We start from the raw sequence: 11,332 nt of genomic DNA, 5'->3' as shown, positions 1-11,332 counted from the left end.
TTTAGGCAATGAATATAAATACACAATACCTTGTTTGCGAAGGTAAGGCTAACTAGTGTGACGCTGACTGATGACGTGCGAGAGACTCATGATGTGGATATTACGAGTGTTTCGAGTGGAACATTATATCGCACACAGGATATCAACAAATGCAAGTCTTAAAATCAACCACCATTTAAGTCCAAGCCTACCCATTTTCCGAAACCCGCGTACTTTTCTTAGGTTTCTAATTTTGAATGTAATGTACAACGTTATACCTCTACAAACCTTACAAATTGTGCGTTTGTTTTATTTGTTTAAGTTACGACACTCGTAACGTTGAGATGGAACTCGGAAAGTGGCGGGTTTCACCAATATCATTTTGATGATTTATACATGAAGGTATTCAGTTTCCAACTTCATTTTCTCATTCTGTTCTATGTTTTTAACATGTCCCGCTTTAACTATTTCACCACAAGAGTATGTATTTTAAGGAGAAGCTTAAACCAATTTTCCACAGCTCAGAAAGATGCTTCGAAATGGAATTTCCGTTTTACGACAAAAATGTACTTTCTGATACTCCAGTAGCAAGCATTTTTTTTCAAAAGAGAAAGGAAACAGGCTGTCAACAAAAGATAAATTAAAACACCAATTTGTTTGGGTTTTGTTCTAGTTCTGTCTTACCTTGATGTTTGTTAAGTGACATAGTAACGAAGTAACATGGCACTGTTAGTGGTTTTGCTTTTCAAAGGGCTAACAACAAGAAAGCTCATCGGTTTATCTCACGTTGTTACACTGTCTGTTCACCGTTATTACATACACTGACTTGATAGGTAACAAACACGACATCTGGTGTACAATGTGTGCCATCTAACTATTCTATGCAGACATGACGTGTGTACTCTACTTTTCGACTATTCTACGTGTTATATCACGGGAGCTACCATTTGTTTGTCATGGCGATTATAATGTTAGCTGGAAGACGGTTGAGTAAGTGAATATGAGTTTACTTCACTTTAAACAATATCCACATGAATCCTCCTTAATGGGAGGAAAAGCTTCAGGAAGAGTACAAATGTGGACTTAAGAAAATCTGGAGTTCAGAGCTGAACGCTCGCAATAAAGTAAAAGCCACAAATACTTATGCTGTACCCGTCCTTTCATATTCTTTTGGTGTTGATTGGACGAAACAAGAAATTCAGGGTATTGACACCCTCACACGAAGAATCATGTCAGACAATAGATCCCACCACCCTCGCTCTTCCCTCAATCGCCTATATTTACCAATCATTATGGGAGGACGTGGTTTGACTAACGTTGGGGCTCTTGATTATAGAATTGTTTTGTGCACTTTTGCACACATTTATTTGTTTGATGATCCTCTTGTGAAGCATGTCAAGACTCATGATGAAAACAGGCATTCCATTCGAGTTTATGTGCTGTGTGTTGAGAATCCTGCAATCCTGCAGAATCCTTCGCTTGGATGAAGTCGTCTGGCCTTTAAAAGTGAAACAGAACGCTTTTTGTTTGCTGCTCAGGACCAGTCACTTCCCACTCGAATCCGTCAATGTGTGATTTTGCGTCAAAATGTAAATATGAAATGTAGATTATGTAATGAATTTAATGAGACTGTCCAATACATAGTGAGTGAATGCCCAGCTTTGGCACAAATACAGTATCTTAAATGACATGATGGTGTAGCAAGATCATTTTATTACCGTCTTCTCCATGTTTGTGGTTTTGACACGGAGGTCCACCCATGGTACGACCCGGAATATGTAGAGGGCGTCGTGGAAAATGATAAATACAAAATCCTTACAGCCTGAGACGTATCCAGGCCAACGAACCGTATCTAGTCCTTTTAGATAAATCCAATGAAATCATTTATATCATTGAAGTTTCTGTATCCTATGACACTGATGTGATTGACAAGATTCGGGAAAAACATGGCAAATATGCGGACCTCACTTTCGAAATGTCACGCTTGCATCCCAAGTACCAAGTTGTCCGACTCCCGATTGTTCTCGGTGCCTTAGGTTTGGTACCTCCCAATCTGTTGACTGACATTGGGAGAGTACCCGGGTATGCTACCAGGAATACAGCCCAGCCACTGCAGAAGGTTGCAGTGTTGGGGAGTCTTCACATTCTCCGAAAAGATCTGGGTGGGTTTGACTAGGCAGGAGAAGTCTCATTCGCTGTCTGGGCTGCGTGTAGAGGGGGCAAGGGCCCTGAGCTGATGATGAGCCTAACCAGCCTGACTGTGCCAAGATCACGAAAACCCTCTTTGCTGCATTTTTTATTTTAATCTGTAAATAATAATAATAATGATAATAAAAATTAACTTTATACAGAGTGGATGTGACACCTGTGTAGCGCTCTGCTTAATTGACGTTGTACCTGGTAGTGAAACCAAGAGCATAAGGAAAACGATTCATTAAGAAGTGTTGTTTATTGCTTAACCCCGCTGTTAGCAATATTTTGCAGCTTTTAGAAGGCGATAGATAACAGAACATGGATAAGACGAACCAGTGATTTATATTATGAGCAATACGCACACACGAGCCAAGTCACCGAGCCTTGACATCCGATCATTTAGTCGCCTCATACGACAAGCATAGGTTGCTGGGGACCTATTCTACCTGTTTGGCAGACACCCCAACATAAATGTGTACGGGTTTTTTATTTTATCGTATGTTAATGCGCCAATGTGCGTTGAAAAGGGAATATGTTAAAAAAAATATTATTTACTTTTTACAGCGATTGAAAAGCAATCTCGGTTTTTTTTCAATCTGTACCTTGTATGTACCCAGGTGGAGCTGTCTATGCCTTGTCCTCTGTCTGTTGTTCAACGCCGCGCTCAGCAATCTTCCAGCTATATGACAACCCAACGCCATGACCTAATGCCCGGACTCGTCTCAGGTTTGCTAACTAACACTTTCAATAAAAACCTTTCCCCTAGACAGACCTGACTGTCACATACATAGCGATGCATATTGATACGTGATCCCTGTATAAGATTGAAAATGGTGGGAAGACGAACATGAGAAAAATGTCCAATTTCGATCAAGTTTCTTTTTCAGGTCTATTATTGAATCGAAACAGGGAGGTCGGTTAGCCTACTGCATAAAGCGTTCACTCGGCATGCAGAAAGCACGGGTTAGATTCCTAACATGGGTAAAATGATAAGATTTTTTAAATGACAAAACATTATGATTCATATATACATTTACACGGACAAACATACATTCATGTAAAGACAAAAAACAATTTAAAAATACCAATATTTCATATTTGATGATATAATTTACTTACATAAAGTGTCATCGATTGAGTAAGATCAAGGGGCATTTTTTACTTGATATTGTAGACATGGAAACAAAAGCAATTGGTATTGATGGCTTCATTATTTGAGAGGATGAGGAATGATTTGTTTTCATTATTGTGAACATTTACATTTTGTGTGGATAATTTTCCAAAGAGTGAATTTGTTTCTTGAGTGTGTTTGGTGCAGTGAAGTAGGCAGTGGTGATCAATGTGTTAGGCTCATATCTGGTATCCATCGCCGTTTTATTTATGGAATATTGCTAAAAGTGACATAAAAACAAACTCCTTCATTATTTACAGTTTGTAAAACTTGCATCATTTAAAGTTACTCTCAAGAATACAATCAACCAACCTAATGTTAAACTATGTACGCTCAAATTAAACCGCCCTTTACTTGAACAGGAACGTCGACAACTCTGGCGATATATCTGTGTCGACGAGTCCCAGGCTCTCATTACCTCATCACGGGAACCACATCGCATCAATCTCTCGTTAGTGACTGTACTTATCAGGTGGTGTCGGCCAGTCACGATAACAGCGCAATGCAACGCGTCATCGCCACTGGAGGACGTGTTGATATGTTAAGTCTACAGATGATGTATTTGTTTCAAGTTATGTAAAAATGGCGCTGTTCATTTAGACGGAGTAGAGTAGTTAGGGAGTTATTTCGGGATTAACAGTAGATGTAAACTTTAGGCGTTTTCAGTTCTAACCAACATCTATAGGTTCGTATATTGTTGTTTGATGAGATAATTTCTTAACACCTACTAACAATATACATTGGTACTTTACAAGTACCTCTGCAATGGACGTGTGACAAACGGTTATTTCGACACCTGTGAAAAACGTTGTTTTGTCACTTTCATCTTGAAACAAAATTTCCTCCATTAACCCTCCATTAACCCCTCAACAGCTTATTCAAATTGAAAAAGCCACTGAAAGGCCTACTGGGTATACAAAAATGTCTGTTTCAATGTTTATCGTTACAAAGATAAATATTTAAGAGATCATTTTCAACACTGTATTAACACGTAATAAAAACACCACTCTTAAATAACGTTTAAAAAACCCTGCCTGAAGACTTGTTAAAACAAGTAAAATGTGAGCATATATCACATGTTTGATGTACGGATTATAGTAATACAAATGCATAGTCAAAACCAATACAAAAATAAAATGTAATACAATTGTTACTTAAGTTAAAAGACGTCATTAGTGGGAATAAGATCCACGTTTTACATGAGCACCGAGCAGATTGTTAGAGGGCAAATAACAGACGGACAGAAAGAGCTGTGTTTTAGTCATGTGAGGACTATGGAGGGTGTCGTGTTTTTTTATGTTACTACGACACTGATATCTATTTGACCTCGATACAAATCGGGTAAATTCGTGAGGATTCTGATATACAAGAGAGTAATCATACATACTGGGTTTTTTAAAGATTATTTTAGTTATTGATACTGACCGGTTAGGGGCATGTGTGACAACGTGATCGAACTGTCCCTCACCTGCCCACGTTGACATTCGCTGGATGTGGGTTGGAATCCCGGATTCTCGTTGCTTAGGATCACGTATCTACCAGTACTATACACGTGCTAGATGGCTTCACCAATGTGGTAAACGACATGTTCAAATATTTCTAACATGCTGTGATATACTGTGGCCTGAAGACCAGATTCTCTCACTCGCACTCTATCTCTAACTCTAACTCTAACTCACGCACACACGCACATACTCACTACTTCGCTCCCTAGAGCAATGGCCGCCTCCGTGGTCTTGTGGTAGAGCGTCCGCACGGAGAGCGGAAGGTCCGGAGTTCGATCCCCGGCCGCGTCACACCAAAAGACGTTAAAAGATGGTACTTGTTGTTACCCTGTCTGGCGCTCGACATTAAGGGGCTAAAACAAGGACTGGTCGGCTCGGAGTCAGTATACTGTGTCTGAGTGGGGTATTCATGTTAAACTGCTGCATGGTATCTCAGTGAGCTAGCACTATAAATCGACATCAGTCCGGACTAGTACAAGCAGCCACACACACACACGTGCATGCACGTGGCTATATAAGTGCAATATTCTTGGACGCGACGTTAAACCCAATTTCACCTCACCTCACCTCACCCTAGAGCAATGGTATTATAAGGTAAAAATGCATCCCCCAAACCTCAGAAACATTACACCAAATGTATCATTCAAAATGGCGACTACTTTCGTATCACCTTCGATGATGTGATAAATATTCTTTATGAATAATGCGATTGTCAGGATACATTAATCCTAAAAGAAAGGATATATAGACCAGGAAGAGAACCAATCAAGGATGACTAACAAGGAAGTGGTTCTGGGTATTGTTTCGATCACGACACAAGAGGTCAGGGTCTCAACGGACCCCACTCCTTGACTTAGCGAAACCTCTCGACTATGCGAGTTGCAGAGTAGTGTTGTGAAGTGACCATGGCGACACGACGTAACTTCCTTCTTTTAATTGTTGTAGAGTCTCTTGGCAACCCAAAAACACAGTTAAGACAATATCCCAAGCTTTCTGGGCACGTCGTGATGCTGTGTCCTTTGGGTTGATGCTTAATACAGTAACAGCAAGCTCAAGACGATGTAGTACCCAACTCACTCTCTCTCTCTCTCTCTTTCTCTATGTCTAAAGAACACCAACGTTAACACATGGACAATGTAAAACACATAAACTGGCTCATAGCAGTGTAATCTGACATATATAACCGAATAAGACAGGAGCAGATATTTAAAAGTTGCGCTGTTTAAAGCGCATGAAATAACAGACGTTTTTTATCTTGAAAACTGACACTCAGCTGATGCCGGAAAAGTCAAATGAAAAGGAATGACTCTTGTAATCGTTGTGCATCTAGCTATAACTGTCCACATTGCGAGTCGTAAACTTAGATCGGCGACGGTTTTTTTTATTATTCGTCTACATATAAGATGAAAACGAACACCACATATTCCCTGAAACCCCGTGTATTAATAGAAGGATGCGATTTGATGGTCTCTTAAACGCGTAGAACGTCCTTTAGGTGAAATATATTGTTAACAAATGATAGGGTTTCTCACATTAAACATGAGAAATGTTAACGGATCTCATAGCCTCATATTAGTCACTGCTGTCAGGGACGGTGTGGTAGCCGAGTGGTTGATCATGAAGTATTCCCTCGTCACGCTGAGGCCCTGGTTTGATTCCCACAACGGTACAGTGTGTGAAGCCCATTTCCGATTTCCCCTGGAATGTTGCTACAGCGGCGTAAAACTCAACACACTCTGTCGTGGAGCTGATGCACGGCATTTTCTTTCCTGAAGAGACGTGAGAAGCCGTCTCATGGTCACAATTCATATTGGAACAAATAGCATATCTGGAGCCCCTGTGAACACTGCATGCTTAAGGGTTCGAGTTCCGGATTCGGTCAAACTATGACTCAGGTCACCCTAAACCTCAAAGACTGATTCACCTCACACAAACTACTGACAAGTCGAGATTACTGGTGCTGTTTGGCCCCAAATATCACGTTTACACCATACACAGGGGCGGTGGGGTAGCCTAGTGGTTAAAGTGACGACCCGGGTTCGATTTCCATATGGGTACTATATGTGAAGCCTCGCCGTAATATTGCTGGAATATTGCTAAAAGCGGCGTAAAACCATACTCGTTCACTCACTTACTCACAATACACGGCTGTTTCCGACTAAACACATGCAGAAACTCGTCCTGGAAAAGTCTTTTTCAGCGTGTGACCCATTCGTTTCGGTCTCGGTAAGGAACGAGACGGTATTCCCACCGTGGGGACACTGAAAGTATGTTCGCACCATAAATCGGGCGTCTAAAAAGGTGGTGCGTCAAGGAACATCGAGCCTGGCCCAGGCAAACCTGTGGTTGACTGGATGAGAAATGACACAGACTCAAATCAGACACACATTATAATCGCGCAGTCATTGGCGACATGGCTTGGATTCCAACCGTTGTGAGACAGTGGGGAGGTGTGACGAGAGACAACTGCTTAAGTCTGACTTATTATAATATGTCAGTGGACAAAACGTCTAGTAGGCAGGAACAAGAGAAACTGTTTCAGAGGTTGAGACAAACTCCCCCTCTACATTCAATATATGTCTCCCAGATCAATTTGTCTTTAAATTAAACAGACTGTTTTTTATTAAACAGACTGTATCTTGTGTCTGTAGCAGTTCATCGTCAAGTTGTGGAAGATCTGAAGACCTCGATTTCGCGACCCGACAAAAGTTGCCTGTATGCAACAAACTGAAGAGTAAGTTGGAAACCGAATCCTATATCACACACACGACATTCCTAAATCCCTTAGAAGAGCGTGACCAGTGTTCTGATGCACGGTCGCCCCTGTCAATGCTGAAAGTGACCGACACAGTAACACCCGACCAGTGTGTTTACACTGTCGAAATGCGATGGAAGAGCAGTTACACGTTTTGACAAACAGTCCTTTAAGTAACGACTTTAGTGTTTATGTTATATTTTGACATGCCCTACATTCTTTGAAATGAGTGCCAAAACCATCAAACTTATTTTGGATTTTAGAAACGACATTTTATATCGTAAGCATTATGTATATTTTAAAGTATTTTAACTTACATGTATTTTTTATTATTCATCGTTTAAGAAGTTTCTCTTAACTCCACCTGGAGTGGCTCAGTTTTTATTAAAGCCTATCGTATTGCATTTGCTTTGTATTCTTTCAGAGAAGAGACTGGATTACATTTTCTATCTGTCTATAATCTCGCGATCCCCTAAATTCGAACGACATTTATGGGTACTTGGAGATTATTCTGACCCGGGATTGCAGGGGTTTCATCAGAGTATCCAAAAAAACCGTGCAAGACGAACACAAAGTATTTCCCTCTGTGTATCTTTGACACCAAAATTTACCCTCCTTTAGATCAACGGTTAAAGGGGTACATGAGCTCAACACCCGTGTACAGCTTTAAAGCAGAACTCCAGAAATATAAAGCAATGACCATTACCCAATTAATACAAATTCGAAGCAACTTAAGAAGTATATGAAAACTCTGCGTAAGTACCCAATGTATCAATTATTTGATAGGCATTTCGTAGAAATTGACGGATGACAAAGAGGACACAACGTATGGATAAAAAGTTCTTTCTTTTACTGTAATGGCGGCGTTTCGGTATAGATGCTATACTAGGCTCCTTCATCAACTTGAGTACGTTTATTTCTTTACAGATTCTTATTTACTGCGTCACACATAGACTCTATTATAGTATCTTCTGAAAATGCGATACGTATCGTTTATGTTAATTAGACACGTATGTCGCTGTTCTGAGTTTGCGACATGTGACTCTTAGGGAAGTTCATGAACAGATACAAGTTAGATATCACCTGCATTCTAAGCAACATTATTGTATATTTTTAAAAATGTTTGCCCACAAATAACTTGTGAATAAATACTCAATGGTCAAAAGAATTATCTTGAGCCCAGCGGATGTCAACGATAACCTAATCCATTAATCAGCACACTGTGGTATCTCCTACTCATGATGTAGTTTCAATTTAATATCCTTATCGTTATTAGTAACAGTCAAACAGTTTGCGGTACCAAACGCCTTAAGACATTAAATGTGAGTAGGTAAGTCGAGCAATACTGGTTTATAATAATTATATTGACCCGTGAAGATCCGGGGTGGGATAGATCTTCAGCAATCAATGCTTGCCGTAAAAGGCGACTATGCTTGTCGTAAGAGGCGACTAACGGGATCGGGTGGTCAGGCTCGCTGACTTGGTTGATGCATGTGATCGATCCCAATGGCGTGGATCGATGCTCATGATATTAATCACTGGATTGTCTGGTCACGATTCGATTATTTACATACCGCCGTCATATAGCTGGAATATTGCTGAGTGCGGCGTTAAACAACAAACCGACCAACATAATAATTATAACACATGAGCCAACATGGCAATTTAATGGTCTGGCGAGTGTCATTGGAATTAGGTGGATTTTACGAGCGCTTCAACTTTTTCTTCCCATTGTATTCTGGCTGTATTATTACAGTAAACATGTACGAGTAAACAACATTGAAATGACACCATTATTTAAACAAGCAAAAATAACATACGAGGTAAGAAAAGATTATTTTGTTTTAATTTTCGTTGAAAAGAGCCTGGCCTAAGGGTGTGTTTCTGTTCAATCACTGTCTTGCCTCGCCTAGCCTCGTGATGCGAGATGTTATTCCATGCTATGACGTTTGTACTGAGTTTTTCACACATCCTTAAGCACTTGCACTTTTTTAATGAAACCCGTACGAGTGGAGGATGCTACCTACCCTTCGATCAGGACATGCTTACCCTCTTCGTGAACACATAGTGTCATCACTTACTTTCAGTCTTCCATTGATAAAATTGTCTCACTAGTGTGCCTTTACGCCCTATGGAGTCTGTCTCGACTGAGTATTCTCTGGCGTTGACGTTGTGACTTTACTCATTCCATTGCCCTGTCCTGCTCTGCCTATTCTGTCCTGCCCTGCCTATTCTGCCCTGCTTTGTTCTTTCGTGCCCTGCCCTGCCCTGCCCTGCCTATTCTGCCCTGCTTTGTTCTTTCGTGCCCTGCCCTGCCCTGCCCTGCCCTGCCCTGCCCTGCCCTGCCCAGCCCTGCCTATTCTGCCCTGCTTTGTTCTTTCGTGCCCTGCTCTGCCCTGCCCTGCCCTGCCTATTCTGTCCTGCTATGTTCTTTCGTGCCCTGCCCTGCCCTGCATGTTCTGCCCTGCCCTGCCCTGCATGTTCTGCCCTGCCCTGCCCTGCCCTGCCCTGCATGTTCTGCCCTGACCTGATCTGCCCTGCATGTTCTGCCCTGCCCTGCCCTGCCCTGCATGTTCTGCCCTGCCCTGCCCTCCCCTGCATGTTCTGCCCTGCCCTGCCCTCCCCTGCATGTTCTGCCCTGACCTGATCTGCCCTGCATGTTCTGCCCTGCCCTGCCCTGCCCTGCATGTTCTGCCCTGCCCTGCCCTCCCCTGCATGTTCTGCCCTGCCCTGCCCTCCCCTGCATGTTCTGCCCTGCATGTTCTGCCCTGCCCTGCCCTGCATGTTCTGCCCTGCCCTGTCTTGTCCTGCATGTTCTGTTCTGCCCTGCCCTGCCCTGCATGTTCTGCCCTGCATGTTCTGTTCTGCCATGCCCTGCATGTTCTGCCCTGCCCTGTCTTGTCCTGCATGTTCTACTCTGCCCTGCCCTGCCCTGCCCTGCCCTGCCCTGCCCTGCCCTGCCCTGTAATTACTTCAGGTCTTGATAATTCACGATTGAAATCACACTTTATCAAATCTCCTGGCTTGAAAGAACGATTAATATACATACTTATACGTACTATACAATTTACGAATCATCTTGATTCATCAATCTTGTCCTTCTCTGACAGGACGGCACATGTTGAAGGATTGAAACAGTTTTTATAACTTAAGAAATTAAGATTCAAAATTCAAATACATTAACAATATTGTCGCAATGTCCCAAATGACCCCCACGAGACTATAGCGGCTGTAATTTGAGGATTCAGGAACCACAATATCGCCGTTTACTACTAAAGATATTTCTTCTCCCTGCCATATTATGCCTTGAAGTGAGTGAGTACAATCTGACGTGGCATCGGCATTGTTTCAACCTTATTCGGCAAAACTAGTCGAGGTAATGCAGTGCCCATCAACAATAAACGCATCGTTCAACATTCCTCTTACGCCCTTGAGTAGCCTCCCTTGGACCAAGTGGAAAGTCCTTACAAATGGCTACAGCGTCCTCATTAATGTCAACAAATATAAACCTGTGTCGTAAGTCTTTGTTTACTATTATCGGTGTTGATTCTCGGTAATTACAACAACATTTCATAAAACTGAAACCATTTGCTGGCGTCCTGTAAAATCACATGACTCACATGACAAATGACATGACTGGGACGGCTCTTGGGCTCTTGTCGCTTGCAGTTGGCAGTGTTTACTTAACGAACTACAAATGTCAATATTAGTTAGTCTGTTTCCGTCATC

General features: G+C 41.8%; 1 protein-coding gene across 1 annotated transcript; it reads right to left on the bottom strand.

Moving 5' to 3' along the window:
• Positions 1-9,880: 9,880 nt before the first annotated feature.
• On the bottom strand, positions 9,881-10,483 carry LOC139446285 (antho-RFamide neuropeptides type 1-like). The gene has a single exon (XM_071227639.1). It carries the CDS (start codon positions 10,481-10,483, stop codon positions 9,881-9,883), a length of 603 nt encoding a protein of 200 aa, XP_071083740.1.
• Between the last annotated feature and the right edge of the window lie 849 nt (positions 10,484-11,332).

Source organism: Haliotis cracherodii, unplaced genomic scaffold, assembly GCF_022045235.1.
Source record: "Haliotis cracherodii isolate W230 unplaced genomic scaffold, xgHalCrac1.p SCAF_6, whole genome shotgun sequence".
Lineage (NCBI taxonomy): Eukaryota > Metazoa > Mollusca > Gastropoda > Lepetellida > Haliotidae > Haliotis > Haliotis cracherodii.
Note: the sequence above shows the minus strand (reverse complement) of the source record. Positions and strands in the feature narration are given on the sequence as shown.